Genomic DNA, 17,414 nt, shown 5'->3' on the forward strand with positions numbered 1-17,414 from the left:
CAGCCCAAACTGGAGCATGCTGGGATCTCACTGCCCTAAGGAGCACCAGGAGGGTGAAAAGCACAAACAAGGTGTAGGAAATGCTTTTCTTTGAGCACAAAGAGACAGATAGAGACAGATGTTCCCATCTGCTGGACTTGAGCTGGCTGTGAGTGTACCAGGTACAGACAAAGAAAAGGGTCTGTGGTTAAAAGTAATCAATTTTCAGAGTAACTTTGGAGTTCAGATGGGTAACATTTTGCTGCAGTGTGGCTTCAGGTAAGCATATAGCTTTCTACTTGAGGGTAGCCAGAAACCAGGAGGATGGATTTAAAGGGATGCGCTGTGTTGGCTTTGATAAAGAGCACATCCTCTCCCTCCTCGATCAGTTGCTCTTCTGAGCAGGCTGCTGGTTATATGCAAACTGCTGATTTCAGAACAAAAGAAACTTAATCTGAATGTCAAAACTTCAATCTCAGTGTGGTAAAGTTGAAAGGTTGAGTGGGTTTCTGTTTGTGCTAAGCTCCTAGTAAAGCTCTTATTTTGAATTCCCTGTCCCTCCAGCTGGTCTTATCTCCTACACTTTCAGTCTTCTTTCTGCAATTTTCTTGTTTACTGTCTTCTTTCTTCTTTTTCTTTCTCTCCTTCCTTCCTTCCTTCCTTCCTTCCTTCCTTCCTTCCTTCCTTCCTTCCTTCCTTCCTTCCTTCCTTCCTTCCTCCCTCCCTCCCTCCCTCCCTCCCTTCCACCCTTCCTTCCTTCCACCCTTCCACTCTTCTTGCTTAAACCTTTGATTTGTTACCGGATCTTTGCTGTAAGATGAACAAAGAAAGCTTGTCCTGACAGAGTGGTGATGACTTCTGTGCAGTGAAGGGGGCTCAGCCAGCCACCCTGGTACATCTTTCCCAGCTGGGCAGAAACAGAGCCTTAACTGGAAGTTAAGAAAACCAGCATCATCACAAGGGCTGTCAACAGCACATTAATAAAAGTTATTTCTTCATTAGGTAAAAAGTGAGATCTGATGGTGCTTTTTATAGAAGGTGCTGACACTGTTACAGAGAGCTGCAGAGTTTTGCTAAGGGAACTGGTACCTTTGTGCTGAGTGGTAGCAAGAGAGTGATCTGCACTAATATATTCAAGCCCATAACATTTCCTAATTTGAACATATTTTATTTAGTGCTTCAGGCTGAGCCCTGGTTGCACTGTGTAAAGCATAATGGAATGCATGGCCAAAGCAGCTCTGTCAAAATTGAGGCAGAGGAGAAAACAATAGTAAAATAAAGGGTGTCAACCAAAGCTTGCTTAGCTTCCTGGTCCTCCTTGAATGAGAAATATGAGGAAACTCTTGGGTTTCCCAAATAAACTCCTTGGGTGATGTCCATCTGTTGCTCATTAGTTGTATCTCAGCAAAGTTAAGAGGATCAAGTGTTCTGGTCCTCTGTAGGCAGTCTCCCTCCCTCTCATGCCAGAGTTGAGCTCTGCTCTTTGTCCTGGCAAATTCATGAGCAAATGGCTGTGGAGAGGTTTGCAAGAGTTGTTGTTATTTCCTTCCAGTTCTATTAAGAGAAAACTGGTTTAGCCCATGACAGGAACATCTCTTCCAAATCCTGTGTTTTCCCACCTCTGCAGGCTGAGTCAGGAGTCAGAATAGGTCACAGCACAGAGTTATTGGAAGGGACAAAAGAGTTGATGAAAATGCTGCTCAGTTGAGCAAGCAGGATTAACGTGACCAGGTGAATACTGTTAGCAAAAAAAAAAAAATCACTCTTTGTTGGTGTGAAACTGCTTTCTCACACCTGCTCTACACCTTCCTGACACACAGTTCTCAGTTAAGCATGTCCCAAAAGCGTGACTGACAGTCCCCATGCCAGTGTTCTGTGGTAAATATTCTGAACATCTTAGCGTTTGTGTGGCAATGACACATAGGAGGAGTTCAGGAGAAGTTCTGGGACTGATGGGTAACCTCTGAGTATGGATAGTCAGAGGAGAAGCATGGCCACTGCTCTGCTGGCAGGCTGGGGGAACAGTGAGTTCCTTGTAGGATTACTTAGTGCTGTTAAATCTTACCTGTTTGCAGGAGGGCTTCTTGAGGGTAAGAACCTTGTTCACAGATACAGCAGGTCACCTTTTCAGTGGGTCTGTATTACTGTCAAAAATAAACTGTCCAAGAGCACAGAATGTTTGAGCTTTTCAGAAGTGCTGGTTACTGCACTGTGCTCACTGCTCTCATCTGCCACCAGCCACTTTCTGTAAATCGAATGTTTATCATGTCAGTGCCAGTGCTGGGATGCTTTAGCAGCTTTCTCTCAGTTTCCAAGATCCAAGCAATAACATTGTTATTATTTTCTCTCTTGAAAGTTACATGCACTGCTAGGCGGCTCTAACTCCTGATACGAGCTGGCTCCTCAGCCTCTGGCTGCATGTCTCCCTGTTGTGACTGATCTTGCAGCCTCTTTACCTGTGGTTATATACAAGATGCAACAGAAGTGGTGCAGAAAATAAACTTTCAGATATTAATTCATATGTGAAAAAGAGGTAGTGAGAGCTTCTGTGAACATCAGCTTTCAGTTACGGGTCTGGGTGTGAATACGTGGTGGGGATCCTTATTATTCAGATTGCTATGTTGTTTTCAGCTTTTATAAATTTGTCCAGCTTTAAGGAAACGTGGGATTTGCTTTTATGCAGGCAAAGCTCCAAAACTTCCCCTTTACTCCAAGGAGTATATGAGAACCCACAAGGCTTTATTCATCTTGTCAAAAACCTGAAGAAAGGAGACTTTATTATTAGGAAAAGAGAACAGATAATTGTGAAAAATATAGCTTGGGTAGCTCGCCCTGCTTAGTGTGAAGACGTGGGATAATTAAACATGCTGTTTTCCTATAAAATAAGTGCCAGATAGATGTATTGTTCAGGAATTCAATGCACGGATGCTGGAATAAAATCTCTCCATTTTGAAGTGAAACAAAAAGGGCAGTTATTTCACATGACCCCAGAAGGATTTTGTTTGGGTTTTTTCCCAAACTGTTATGTTTCAGCACACACCTTGTTAAAACTTGTGTGTGTATTAGGAAAACTAATCTATCATTTCAAAAATAAAACCTCCCAAATTTCCAAAGTTTTCATTCTAAAAATAGCATCAAGATACTTCTCAAGCACACCAGAGCACTGTTACATTTCAGTCTAATTCTTGTCTGTTAACGGGCTTTATGAAGGCATTTTCATATTTGGCAAAAGTTGCAATTTCTTTTGAAAAGACAGGAATTGGTTGGGCAGTTAGTGATTACAGCAGGGATCTACAGATCCTGTGGTTTTCAGTTCAGTAAGGAAATCCAATTTTCTGCCAGTTTAGCCACTGCATCAGTTGCTGTTGCAGAAGAGTTCAATTGCTAATATTGCATCACATAATTCTGTGTCATATAAAGTCACTTTTTAATATAACTATAGAAGCACATCTGGATGTTTTATTTAAAGATGCATAGATCACAAGTAGGACTTCAAGAATCATTAGAAAATAATGAGATTATCTCTAATGAGATAAGCTTGAAATCATCTCCCTTGACCATTGGAAAACCACAAAACAAAAATTAATGTGTTTGCCCTTAGCTTCTGTTGTTTGATGTGGCTGCTTATCCTGAAACACAAACCAGTCCTTGAATTAAAGGTAGTTAGTGCACCCCATTGGGTCTCCTGCTGAGTTTGACCTGCCTTGCATTCCCTCAGCCTCTGTCCTGGACCAGCCCCACAGTGCTCTCCTGAGCAGGCTGAGAACTTGGGAATCACACACATCACCTGGGCTCCCTTCATATAATTAGGGCAAAATATGAAAATGTCTCCAGTGAAGTTCTAATGAGATGAAAAATAGAACCTGCAAGCTAAATTTCAGCAGTTAATAACAGAACAGCCATAGGAGTTCTTCTCTTTGATGGGGAGAAACCCATTATATACACTTCAGTTTATGTATTTGTCATTTATCTTTTTATAATGTAGCACACATAAGATTATGTTGCAGAAGGTTCTGACTGGATTTTACTCTCTGACCTCCCAGTACTTCCCAATGGTTGTGGGTGCTCCTTTACTGTACAGAAACCGTGGCTGCTTCTGGGAAATGGAAAAAGTGTGTCTCAGGTTTTGTGTGTTGCCACATGATGAATCAGTAATTGCTATCCTGTTGCCCTTATTGCCCCCCAGTGCACTTGGTTGTCCCATGTGGTACAGCCATTGCAAGTCCTGGGACAGCTGAACAGCTTTGAAATCTTGGATCCCCTGCAAAATGATATTCCAGGCTGTGAAGTTCCATAAGGGAGTGAAGCCTGGGAGCCAGAGCTGCTGGGAACCCATTAGCAAACATCATCCTGAGGAACCAGTAGGTGGTTTCTTCTGGAGATTGTTATCTTTTGTATTGGAAGCAAGTTAAACATGGAAATTTAAAGTTGCTGTGTACAGGAAGGCACAAGTACAGTCTATGATGTGAGCTTTGAGCAAAGGTCTCGTGTTCACTTGCAGGAGAAAACATTCAAGTAGACATTTGGGAAAGTGGTGGACTATGGTAAGAAGATACTGGGTTTAGTGACTGTGGAGGTGTCTCTGCCACTTTCTGAGAATTTTTCCATGTTCATTTTTCACATGGAGGAAGCAGCTCAGAGCACAGAAGAAAGCTGGGAGTGGCACATCCTGTTATAGCTGAATCTTCTGAGGACACTTTTTCATGCAGTTGAGGCTTGCTGACAGTTACAGCTACAGACTGTAGCACCCTCTTAGACTCTGTTGGGTATTTTCCTCAACCCTTCAGAAGGAACATGCAGCTTTGGTGAGCAGAGGTTTCTCACATCCTCATGTGGTACAGCCATAGCCTCTCTGAAAACACTTCACAGCTCAGTCAGCACTTAGAACCTTCCTTGAGGTCATGTAGGAAACCAGTGAGGAACTGAGCATCAGCTCATCAGCAGTTAGAGCTTCCAGATTCACACTGACCAGTTGATTTCAGCTTCATTGTGGACCTGTGTGTCCTGGGGAGCACATCATGCATGTACCCCACATCACCTCCTTCCAGGGTGCTGGCTGATTGTGGCCAGAGCAGCTGCTCCTGCAATGTGTGTCCCTGCTCAGGGACTGCAGTCCTGAACCCACTCTGTCCATGCTGAGCTCCCCTGATGAACAAGGCTCCAGCTCTCTGCTGCCACAGGAGCCTGAGCCAAGGCAGGCCATGGGAAGCATTGCACAACCGGTATAATTTCACCACATGCTGAATAAATACACTTTGGAGGACTCTTTTGAAGAGATGTTGCTTAATTAATCCTGCAGGGGGTATAATATGTATATTTTTGAAATCCAGGTTTAGCATCGTGCAATTAGCTTTTATGGCCTAGGGATTCTGATTTAAGACATTCTTTAGTTACTAATGGTAATCTGTTTTAATTAGAAATGCAAATGTATTTTAGATCCAAATGTGTCTGAGTGGTACAATGTAAAATGATGATTCACAGTGAATACCATTGAAGTGCCTCAAGTCTGGTATTCTTTGTACCTTCTACAGTTTGAACTCTGAGGATCAACACAATGTTCAGACATCGCTCTCAGCTGAAGCATGTGGAGGCTGAATAGATTTCTTTAGGAAATTGAATAAATATTAATCAACAGGGATTCTTTCTGGGACGGCAGAAGGAAAATCGTAGCTTTAGGCAAGAAGGAGTCAAATGCTTTGAATGTTGGCAGTAACTTCAGCTCCTCATTAGCAGAGCACAGCTCCTGCCAGGGTGCAGCTGCTGAGCAGAGGGCAGCATCTTAGCTGACTTTGTCTTAGAGAAATTACCCAGGCTTGAGCGTTCCAGGCTGCTCATGGCAGGGCAGTAGCTGGTCAGAGTTGTGTTGCTGTAAAATTTGATCTGGCAGTGTGGCTAAGACAAGCCTACAGCAAGGCAAGCTCCAGGCAAACATTGAAAGGCTGATGTTTGCTGAATATTCCCTGCAGTCACTTGTCCTGGAGATATTAAACTGTCAGGCAGGTAATGTCTGTGATCAGACATCTTAAAATGCAGTAACAGGTCACCTGTATTCGACAAAGCCTTTGTAGACTCAAAGAGCCTCTGCTACTAATCCTTGCTGTTGTGTTCAAGTGTTTCTTTTTCCTGCTTCCTTTGAAAGATGGAGCCAAAAGAAAGTAACCACCCAGCAATAGAGAAGATGGCTTTTGAAATGAAAGTTTATTAGACATGTTGCGTGGTAGAGCATTTTTACAGCTGTTTGTGATGAAATTCAGTGATGCAGAAGGGAATGAAGCACTTTATGCAGGGCACCTCTCCACATCTCTGCAAAGCTGGATTAGTTTTTTTTTTCCATAAGGAGGCTGCTGGTAAGGAGCAATGATGTAAGCACCATAAAAGCTGTGGGTGGCTCTGTGTGGCCCTTCAGAAGTCACAATCAATCAGTTCCTTAGGACTAGCCTCACTGGGAAGGCTGGTGTCTGGGTCAAGGCACTGGCACAGCTTCAGAGGGCTGAGACCTCGGCAGGGTGCTGCAGGGAACCAGCTCTCCTGTTCCCATGTAGCAGATGCTCTCTGAGACTTCAAGTTCCTGTCCATCTTTCTTGCTGACGCAGATAGAGTGTAGTGGTGACTTTGTCATCTGAAATTTGATAAACTTGTTGACTGGCATCACGGGGAAGCTTCCTCACAGAGCTGCTCCCTGCCAAGCTGTCAAACGGAAAACCAAGCTGCAGATTGTGTGAGCCTGTTATATGGGACAGCAAGTGGTGTTCTGGTTTTGCTACTTAAGCTGAATGAATTAAAGCTTCCCACAAGCCTGACTGATAGTCTTGAGTGTGCAGTTAAGTCTCTGAGCTGCTTAGCCATCTCCCTGTGCTGTGTTCAAAGAGCAAAGTGTCACAAGCACCAGCAGTTCTTCTCTGTGTGTTTTATTTCCAAACCGCTGTTTGCATTGACTTCATTCATTCCTTCTTTTAATTCATCCCAATCAGTACCTTTGCTGTGAGCTTGTATTTCCTGCTGGCATTTCTGGAGGACGAGGGCGTGGAGGAAGCTGCTTTGGGACCAGCCCTGGAGGCTGCAGCTGCAGTGTGTCTGTTGTCAAACACCCCAACCCCGTTGTTCTTGGTGGTTTCGTGGTGTCCGCTCCTGCCCTGCGCCACTTGCAACTTATCCTTATTCCGTTCTTTTCTTTTCAGGGGCTGTCAGAGCCTGAATAATTTAAGAGTGAACAAATGAGAGACGTTCATGGAGGACTCTGTTCTTACCTAGGCACAAATTGACAAGCTTGTAGATTGCCTTGGGTTTCCACTGCACCTACCACAACTTTACTAAGAGAAATCCCCTTTCCTAGACATCTGTGTCACTCTTGCTTAGTAAAGTTATTCAAGATCAGCGCCTTTGGAATTGGTTGGTAAATGGACAAAGACTTTCTCTTTGCCCGGAGCTCCTCACAGCCTCCAAGTACCAAAGAGAACTCCACAGCACTAGAAAGCAAGAGGCAGCTGCTGAATGTTGGAAGCTACTGCATTTGGCAAAAGAAGCTGATGCAAAGATGCACACAGTTGTGTTTGTTTGTTCTGCTTGTTTTCTGTGCTTTCCGAGCCCTCTGTGTGCCTGGAAAGTTTAATAACCAATCCCTTCTTTCTCAACATGCAGTTTTTCTTCCTATCCCAAAAAGCTTTGGGTTCCATTCTTGCTTTTTTTTTATTTTTCCAATTCCATACTCTTCTGTTGTTTCCGTGGAGAATTGTTTGGGTACATAGCCACAGCTTCCTTTGAGATAGGGAGGCCTCAATATGATACTCAAACATCATTGTCTTCTCTCTCCCCATTTAACAGAGTGGTCCACCTTGTCACAGAGGTTGCTGACTTCAAGTATAAGGCAGAGTTGACCTTATCAATGATGTCATTTAACTGAGAAATTACTTCAGAATTCTTACAGTAGCTCAATTTGGAAGCTGCTGAATGAAGCTGACACTTGACAAAAGAGTAAGGCTTGTGTTTTACTAACAGCTGCTTGGAAACTATGTGTAATAAAGTTTGGTTTTGTGCCCAACATCCAGGATAAAAGATGGCGTTTGCTGACTCTGGTACCCTTACGCTCCCAGAAGAGCAGAACTGCTTTGATCCAAGTTTAAAAGTCTGCTTCTGTGTGGGTGTCTAAGCATTTCACAGTTCCTTATGCTAAAAGTAACAGTGTACTTGCAAAGGCCAGCAAATGCTGCTCTCATTCAGCTTCAAACACATTACATTTTCCTCCTTGTCATCCCATATAGCTTTTCATAAAGTTTCAGGGTTAAAACTTTTTTTATGGAACATGCAAAAATCTCCCATCAAAATATATCAAGGGGGATTTTTGCTTTGTGTTTGGGGCTTTGTTATTTTTGCTGCTAGCGACACTTATTCTGGAAACTTCAGGGTTGGAGATGATTTTATTTTTGTCACAGAATGAGGACAGTGTAAATACAAAATGTAAAGTAGAACTGAGAGAAGTGCTTCAACAAGTTGTTTCACTACATTGAAATAAATGTTGATTTGTTCAAAAAAAAAAAAAGCATGCCCTTTCTGGATCTTGCTAGTCTTGACTTTTTATTTCCTCTCCTTGCTGAAGAAATGCATGCCTCTTGACTTCAGCAATGTGCTCAGCCAGCTGTGAGGCATGACAGGAAGGCTGCTCCGATGTGCACTCCCAGCAGATGTGTGGGACTTGTTGTCACTGTGCTCAGGGCTGGCCTGGGACCTGTGCTGGGCACAAACTTGAGGCAGGGGATTGGGTGAATGAAATCAAGTGCACACATATGCTGCATCTGGCCTCCAACTCTGCTGTGTGGAGCAACTGCTCTATTTCTGAGCTTTTCCATGCCTTTTTGTGCAGTAAAAACGTGTTCTAGAAAGATGTTGCTTCAAGGTTCCCCTGAAGGTCTGTTACTGCCCTGCCTTGCCTCATGTCTCACAGTGTTTCAGGGTAGGAGCTGGCTAGGAGTATCTCACCAGCAGGTTGGTGGATTCACTCTGAATATTTGTCCTCTTATTATTTTTATTATGAATTCACAGCAGCTTATGTGGGGGCTCAGATGGGACTCTGAAGCAGGAAGAATTAGGCTGGTACATGGAGACAAAAAGACTCAAACCTGCAGCCAGAGAAGTTGTAGATACCCATAACAGTTTTAAGCTGTTCTGTGGAAACCCATTCCGGAGCAGAGCACTCAGAGGGAAGGAACTCAGGTGTTCCAGCTGCTCTCCAAGCACTTGGTGCCGTGGGGCTGAGTTGAACACTTTCCTGAGGGTCTCTTTGGAGGCACAAACACATGTTCTGCCTTCATGTTTAGCCTTCTGCTTCAGCAGCAGCTCCTGAGTTAAACTGAGTTTCCTTTCTAGAGGGAACGAGACCCTGCCCTATATTCACCTGAGGACTCATCTTGCTCTTTTCCCTTGCTCTCCCTATGGTCACCTCTGATAAAAGCCTAGATCCACATGAAGCAGCAGATACAATAGAGAACTTGTGCATTTGTTCCTCTCACTGGGCGCTCTTGGACAGTACTGAAGTCATGCTTTATTTCAGCAGGCTCTCTCTCTCTCTCTCTCTCTGTGCCTTCCCCTTGTGCTGTTTCTGTCCCTGGAGACCCAGCTCACTCATTCAGCACGCTCTCAGGATTTCAGTAACTTTTCTTGCAAGGTCTCTGGGGACCATGCGCCTCTGTGCTGTTTCTCCAGGCTTTTGGTTTTATCTCACCCTTTGAAACTTTCCCAGAACTGCAGTGACTTTTCTCTGACCTCCAGGAGCTGCAGCTCTTGAGCCCTGACACTCCGACTGGCACAACGAAGACCTGGAGACTACTTTGGGATGTCAGCTTTCCCAGCACATGTTGGATGGACGCTGCATCTGAGCAACACCAGCTAAAAATAAAAGCTATTCAACTGAAGCTAATGGCAGGTTGCCACGAGTTATTGCTCATTAAAGTGAATTGACAGATGCTTAACTTCAGCTAATCATTCCCTGCTGCGAGATCGGCCTGGTATGAAACGTGCTCAGATGTGGGAAGGGGACTCACAATAACTAAATTTAGCTGAGGGTATAATTTGCTCGGGCTCCCTCTGTAGTTAATGGAAAGAGAGAGGCTCCTAGGGGGTGTGTCCCGCTCTGCAGCGCCCTTGGGCACAGCCTGCCCAGCTCCTTGACTGCCGAGAGCGGCAGATGAAGCTGCTGCCTGCCTCAGAAATGAGTGCTTCCAAGTGACAGTGTTTACTCACCCCAGCTGGGTGAGTGCTTGTTTTCCTCACATTAGGTTTCAACCTGAAATAATGATCAGAAAGCTGAATACTGAAGCCAACAGGTTGGTGACTGTTTCCCAAAGACAAAACCCATACGCAAAATTCCTCTGGAGCATTCCCTGCTTTGCAGGGTCGTTATTAAAGGGAATTCTGCAGGTCATTCTCTATCTCAAAGCAGCTTTTCTTACATATTTCCAAGAAATAAGAGCTATTCAATAGCAAAACAGTGTGTGTGAATAATTTAGATTCTAGTCCGTTTTTTCCCCTGTTCTTTGGAAGTTAGTCATGTTTGCATGCTTGGCAATGAAACAGTAAGTCAGATTCTGAGGTTTTACATTACAGTGATCAGAAAGTTTGTCCAATATGTCTGCTGCTTCCTCTATTGGACTAGAAACTTTTTTTATAAAATATTTAACTCCATACCATTATTCTTGAGTTTGGACAGAAGTAATTTCATCCATGTAAGTGGAGTTGTGAGAGTCCTGCCAGATTGATTTGTACCTTTTGATGCTACTTCCAGCTTGAAGCTTCAAATGATAAACAGAAAATTCAATTGAGCCTTTTCAATTTGCTCATTTCCAGGAGGTTATGAATTTAGGGAGAGCATTTGAATCTCTGAACAACATCTGCATTTAGATTTCAGTGGCGTAGTTTGAACGTGTCTGTAGCTTCTGGTGTGAAGTTCTTTCCTGCATGGTCCCATCTCATTTTTAGCTGGAGCTGGAGCACAGGGCAGGTCTGTGGTTGGACACGTGTGGAGCTGCTGAGCAGAGCTGGGAGAGGATGGAAGTCTCCAGGGCACGTTTTGCAATTCCATTGTGAAAGTTTAATGTACTTCTAATCTAAAGGGCTTTTCAAGCCAGTTGTCCTCTGTCTTTGTCTGACATGGCCACTGAAAATTTGATTGTGTTCACTTATATTCTTCACTGGAGCCTTTTTCAGAGGATATGTCTTAGGAGGCAACTTATCTGTTGACATTAGAAGTTGCAAGATACATTATTTACACTGTTAACCCCTAGTGTTTTTACAAAAGGAATAGCTGTAAAGTGACTTTATATTATCCAAATGCTGTTGCCTCCCAAACTTCTGCAAATCCATGCCAGGTTTTACAGGCAGAATGGGCTCTAACACTAAAACCAGGACCAGTACTGTCATCTGCCTAAGCCACAAAGTTTTGTAACCCTGACTCGTGCCAATAAAAATGTTTCACTGAGCGTGTTTTGGACATTCAATACAAAAACACAGAGGAGACCAAAGGAGCAGTGTTCATGCCTCATTCTGCCATCTTTGCATCCATCAGGTAGAGCTTTAGTCCCAAATCTCTTGGGCACATCCAAGGGCACTCTCAAAGCAGCATTTCTCAAGGGAGAGTGTAAAGCTTCAAGGGGCTGAGTACTGTGAACTGGAGCCTGCAGCCTGGATGATCATGGAGGTGCTCCTGGAGAGGGCAGGAGAAGGTGAATTTTGATGGTTTAGATGGTTCTTTTTGTGTAGTGTGAAATACTAACACACAGGCTTTGTTTGTGCACAGGATGAGTCTAGATGATTCCTGCTGTCAAGATATTTTGGGATGGAGATTCCCATTCTTTAGGAAATTTACTCGAGTATAGACTGAGTTAGTCTTTTACCCACATCTGATTAAATTCTGTCTTTGTCAAAAGTGGTGACAGAAACCACTGAATGTAGAAAATGGGCTCTATTTAGCACAGCAGAGCTGATTTATGTGTTCATCAATCAGATTGTCATTATTGGCTTTCATTCACAAGTGGCATTAACTCTGTAAAATAAAATTTGTTGATTTAAATGCACATGTTAGTAGGACTTCAGAGTTCCCATTTTGGCTCATTTTCTTTGACTTTTGTGGAAAAATCCTTTTCTCTCAGGCTGTTTTTCTGGGATGTAAATGGAGCCATAGATAAATCAGAAAAGGATTTACCTCACTTAAAGCAAGACTGTGCCCTGCTCCAGTCCCCTATTTTTATGGCTATATTCTGTATTATCTTCTGGTTATGGATATTTCTTTCCTATCCTTTATGAGCTGTCATCATTATGTATCAAATAGCATAGACTGATATTTTCTTCTGAGTTGCTCTGAGAAGCCTTCTCCTTTCCCTGTTAGAGATCTGAGGTCCTGCAAAGGAGTCTGGTGCTGCCTGAGCCTGATCAGACAAACCTGCTTCCCATGTGGGCTCTGGGGAACAGGGAGGTAAAAAAAAAATGCCTTGTATTTATGTTCCAACAGAAATTCCTACTGGCTTAAATGAGAGTATTACTGTGCCTCTAAAACCAGGTCTGTGAGACTTTTATTTTTCTTTTCACCCGAGGGTGCACAGAACTGGAACCTTCTATTTTTCAAGTATAAGAGCTGTGCTTTTACAGATGTCTGTTCATTTGACCAACAACAACAAACATTTCATGGCTGCAGCACTGCAGAAGCTCTGAATGTTAAAGCCCTTTGGTCTGGCTGAGTATCTCTCACAGTCCTCTTGCCAGAAGTTTCTTGGAGGTTTGTCTTAGGAGTGTTTTGGAAACCATCATTTCTTCTGTCTGAATGAATGGTTTGGCCAGGAAATCAATCTAGCCACACAAGTCTGCTGACCTCCCTACACCCTTTTTGCTTCACCAAATACCTTTTTTTAGACGTGTGTCCTGGGACATTGGTGGGAGGAAGCTCCTCATGCTGCAGTGCGGGGCAGCCGCTGCTCCGCTGGTGCTCGCGGGCGGCAGCAGCCGCCTCGCGTATCATGCACTGAGCTGCTGCATCTTTCCCAAAAGCTCTCTGGCTTTTCTTTAACTGTCTCCAAAGAGCTCTGCTAATGCAGTTTGCAAAGCACATGTGTGCTAGTGCTTTGCAAGAGGAGCACGGTAACGTGTCCTCCTCTTCCGCTCGATCCACCTGGTGTCTGGGTCTCTGGCCAGTATCGAGTGTCATGATTAGTGTGTTTGTAGCCATGTGTGCCGCAGAGCAGAGCTCACGTGGCTCAGGAGGTTGTCTGCAAGGTCTTTCCTGGCAGATTTTTTTTTTCGTGTTTCTTGTTTCTTTCTCTCCTTTTGTGAGCTCTGCACTTCCTTGAGCTCCAGTCCTGCCTCTGCAACCATGTTGATGTAACCTGCTTTATGTGCAAAGGAGATCGTTCTCAGCAGGGCTGGCAAACTGCAAATGTGACTTGCTCACAAATGTACCCAAATTTGCAGTTCCTTTGAAAAAGGAAAAAAAGGTTATGAGGATTGTATGTGGATTTTTGGCGTGGCATGTTTGGTAGCAGTAGGAATTGGGATGGTGAGATGGAAATACTTTGTACCAGTGTAGGGTGTGGACAAAGATAAGTCACCCAACATCGAAGGGCTCTCATGGTGGTTGGGGAGAAGGGGAATTCATGCCAGCCTTTCTCTCCCACCTCCCTGCCTGTTCCTCAGCCAGCAGAGACTGCCTTACCAGGTAAAATAAGGCCATGTTTCCAGTCTTGGGTTGCATGGGCCAGGCAAAGTGTGGGCTCTGTCCCAGATGCCTTACTGTGCTCAGCCAGGGCAGTCCAGCAAACAAGGAGAAAGAAGGGGACTTCACATCTGACAGGGTTTTATGGCACGACCAGTATGCAGTAACCCTTTAGTAAACAGCCTTTTTCATCACCAAAGGCATGACCTTGAGTGGGAAAATCCAGAGCCTTTTCAGGTGGGATCATTGGACAGTGTTAACAGCCTCCCTCTGGAAAACTGTGGGTTGGCTTTTGTTATGGCTGGTGGCTCTGAAGCTCTGATGTTCAGTCTGCAGAGGGTTCGTGGCTCTGGGTGTCAAAATCATTATAAGCAGGCAGGGTGGGCTGTGGGCCAGCTTGGGACTGGGACTGGTTCTGCCGATGTGCTGCCTTCCTGGGAGTGACAGGATTACTGACCATCACTTCCCCAGGACACTGAGCAGAGTGCCATGGCAGTGCCATGCTGTGTGTCTGTCTGTGCCCCAGCTGTCGCTGTGCTGCTGGGCAAAGGAGAGGGAGGCAGCAAGGCTGGGGCCTGACCCTGCTGGTAAAACCTGGAGTGTTTCCCTCTGGGAAGAGAGGTCCCTGCCCCTTCACAGGCATCAGGGTTCCTGGACTTGGCCCTGCCTTGAGCCCGCTGGACTGAGGATGGCATCTCAGTAACAAACCCTTGGGGTTGTCTCAGGCTTCATTAGCCTCCCTTCTCTTACCAAAAGTTAAAGGGAAGCTAACTTTAAGTCCAGTTGCTGTGGACTGGAGGTGGTGGTGGGACTGTGTTACTTACAAGGTGTAGTGAAAACCTCTCTACATCAGCTGAGATGTGATGAGATCAGCTCATCCTTGGTTCTCCTCTACCTCCTGCTGAGCCCAGTCCCCAGCAAAGGCAGCAAGTCTCTGATAGAGCTTCTCACCCCAGATCATCCCTGGAGTAGCAGCCAGAAACAGAGTTTCTTCTTCTGGCTGCAGCCCAGCTCCCTTTGCTGCAGCAATTCCCAAAGTTCATCCTCCTGCAGCAGCAGTAGGAGCATGGGCACCTGAGGGCACCAAGCAAAGTCCCTTGGCCAAGAACCTTCCAGCTTCCCCCACTGCCTGTGGGGCTTTCAGCACTGCCAGGGCCACGAGGGCACTTGGAAAATCAAACCCACCATGGTGAAACTCTGCATTTTGCTGACGCAAGGGCACTGATAAACTCGCAGAGCATCACGTGGAGCCTGCAGGGAGAGCTATCCAGAGCTATTGAGTGGAAGATAAGCTGGCCCCTGACAAACATTATCTGTCACTCGTTGATTTAGCACTACTTCATGTACATGAAATAACATCAGCAGGAGCTGGCTAAACCCCAGGCCTTTTGGAGATAAGACTGCTACTTTGCCCTTACAGAGGAATGCCAGAAAATCCCCAGCAGCTCCACCTGGGACCAGCTCCACCTGGAACCTGTCCTCCTCTCAGTTCCTCTTGCACTCAGTCCTTTTGTCAAAAAACAGATGATTGAGATTTTCTTCTTGTCTGGGAAGTGAACTTTGATTTTTCTCTAGCTTGTTAAAATTATTTCTGTATGTTCTAAAATTTAACCTTTGACCTCAGGTATGTAATAACTTACTGGTTCAGCTTCTGACTGATGCTGTGTATGGCTGTAAACATTCTGACTCTCCTGGTCTGCATTGTGCAAGATGGCAGGCAAGGCAGGATGCAATCTCTGCTCCATGCACAGAGGGCTGCAAGCAGCAGCTCTGCCCAGAGGGGATGTGATCTCCTCATGCAGGTAGCAGGAACTGGCTTCTAAAACAATAGAGGCAGTGATTCTCTGCACGAGTAGCTCTCCCTCAGTATGTGTACAACCCAGCGTCTCTAGTGGTATTTATTGCTGAACTGAGAATATCTGGGTGCAGCAGTCTATCTTCACGTGTTGTAACTTAGGTTTTTGGTTTCTGCTGGGACAGATAAAAGATTCAGAGATAACAATGTAAAAATGTTTAATCACATCGGTTGGCTCTTTTCTGATGTACAGCCTGAGATGTTTTTTATAGGAGTGTGACAGTTTCTGAATTTTGTAAAAAAACCTTCATCTTCAACTGTGTGGGATAAAACATCTCAGACCCTGATAGGGAGGGGAGGGAGTTGCCTTAACATGGTTTCAGAAAGTTGAAAGCAGAGCACTTATTCCTGAAGGGCAATTGGGAAATCTTTGAGCAACTTGTTTGTTTTGGTTTTAAAGCCTTACTGACATTGGCACATCTTTGGTCTGTTGCATCTAGGGGGAGTAAGGAAGGTTGCAGCCCTTTCTAAGGTGCCAGTCTGAACATGTGTATCAGTAACTGAGGTTGGATGCAGTTCAGCAGAACCTCCTGCTTCTGTATAATGAAACTAGTTTTTAATTTTAAACCTTATTGAGAGTTTTCTTTGGTTTGAACAGTTTGTCATCTTTTGTAATTGTTCATTCCAGTTTCTTAGTTCTAGCGAATTTGTGAACACTTCTGACAGATTGCTTTCAAAGGCAAAGGAGATAATTTTAAGGTGCTTCAAAGTTAATAAGTAGTCTAACTAAATCATGTCATTGGGGTCGGGAAACAGCTGAGAAACAATTACGGAACCTGACAATGTGTTGGTGGCTGTCAGGTCTCCTGTAGTAGGTCTCCTTTTTTGTGCTTATTTTCTTCCTAGCAATTCACAATGAAATTGTGGGAAGAAGCTGAGAAATTCAGCACTTAGCATGAAAATCAGGCTTCCATAAAAAAACCTGAATAAAACCCTACATATAAAAACTTCCGCTGTCTGCGATCTTTCATAAGGACAGATAGCGTGGTAGGAAATGGGAGAGGCGTGTGAGGTTGTGGGAAATGCCCATTGCAGGGCATATTCCTCTCTCTGGTGTGCAATAAAGTTTGCATAAAGTCCATAGGTCAGTAAGCCTCTCCCCAAAGCAGGCAGTGCTGTGGTGCTGGGTGCCGGGGCAGCAGAGGGGTGCTGGGATGAGGTCTCACCTGCGCCGTCTCCTTGCAGACGCATACTCGGTCTCTGCCAACGACAACGGGGGCAAGTCTGACTCCGTGGCCAACCTACAGCCTCAGCCATCCCTCAACTCCATCCAGAGCTCTCCGGGCCCCAAGCGCTCGACCAACACCCTGAAGAAATGGTTGACCAGCCCCGTGCGCCGCCTGAACAGCGGCAAGACCGAGAGCCACATCAAGAAGCAGAAGAAGGTGCGGGATGGCAGGAAGAGCTTTGACCTTGGCTCGCCAAAGCCTGGAGATGAAACCACTCCTCAGGGAGACAGCGCAGATGAGGTGTGTGCCGGTGTTTGCTGGTGTTTGTTACGGGAAATACCATCTCCTCCGTGGGCTGTGAGTCATGCTGGAGTAAATGCAGTTCCCTTAGGGTCCGGAGGGAACAGCGAATCATACATAAAATCATACATAAAATTGCATTGCTGCAAACACCTTTATGATCCGAAGAGCAATGGAATTTATAAGGAATAGTGCTTCACAGTTTGCATATATTATTGTCCTTTGATTAAGTTTTTTAATAGCCTATTAGAAAGCTGCTGTGGACAGAAATGAAGTCATTCTTGAGCTGCTGTTATCACTTTTTGCTGAGGTTCATATCACCTTTATGCTACCGTGGCAGTGTAATTCCTTAATGAAAGAAAATACTCCAAGAAATAGCCATGTTTCTCTTAAATCTGCTGTGTATCTGTACCTGCAGTTT

The 17,414-nt window shown here is 44.7% G+C and overlaps 1 protein-coding gene across 9 annotated transcripts in view; it reads left to right on the forward strand.

Annotated features, from left to right (window-relative positions):
* Positions 1 to 17,414, forward strand: part of KALRN (kalirin RhoGEF kinase) — a 459,777-nt gene that overhangs the window by 392,312 nt on the left and 50,051 nt on the right. For 8 of the 9 annotated variants that reach the window (XM_054277949.1, XM_054277952.1, XM_054277950.1 and 5 more), the window contains one exon: positions 16,710 to 16,993. In XM_054277949.1, coding sequence (XP_054133924.1) covers positions 16,710 to 16,993 — 284 coding nt within the window. Of the gene's footprint in view, positions 1 to 7,157; positions 7,677 to 16,709; positions 16,994 to 17,414 lie in introns of those variants that run through there. The other variant, XM_054277956.1, reaches the window with a different exon arrangement.

The sequence above is a fragment of the Melozone crissalis genome, unplaced genomic scaffold (genome assembly GCF_028551555.1).
Source record: "Melozone crissalis strain CALT ecotype California unplaced genomic scaffold, PUWL_Pcris_2 ptg000023l_1, whole genome shotgun sequence".
NCBI lineage: Eukaryota > Metazoa > Chordata > Aves > Passeriformes > Passerellidae > Melozone > Melozone crissalis.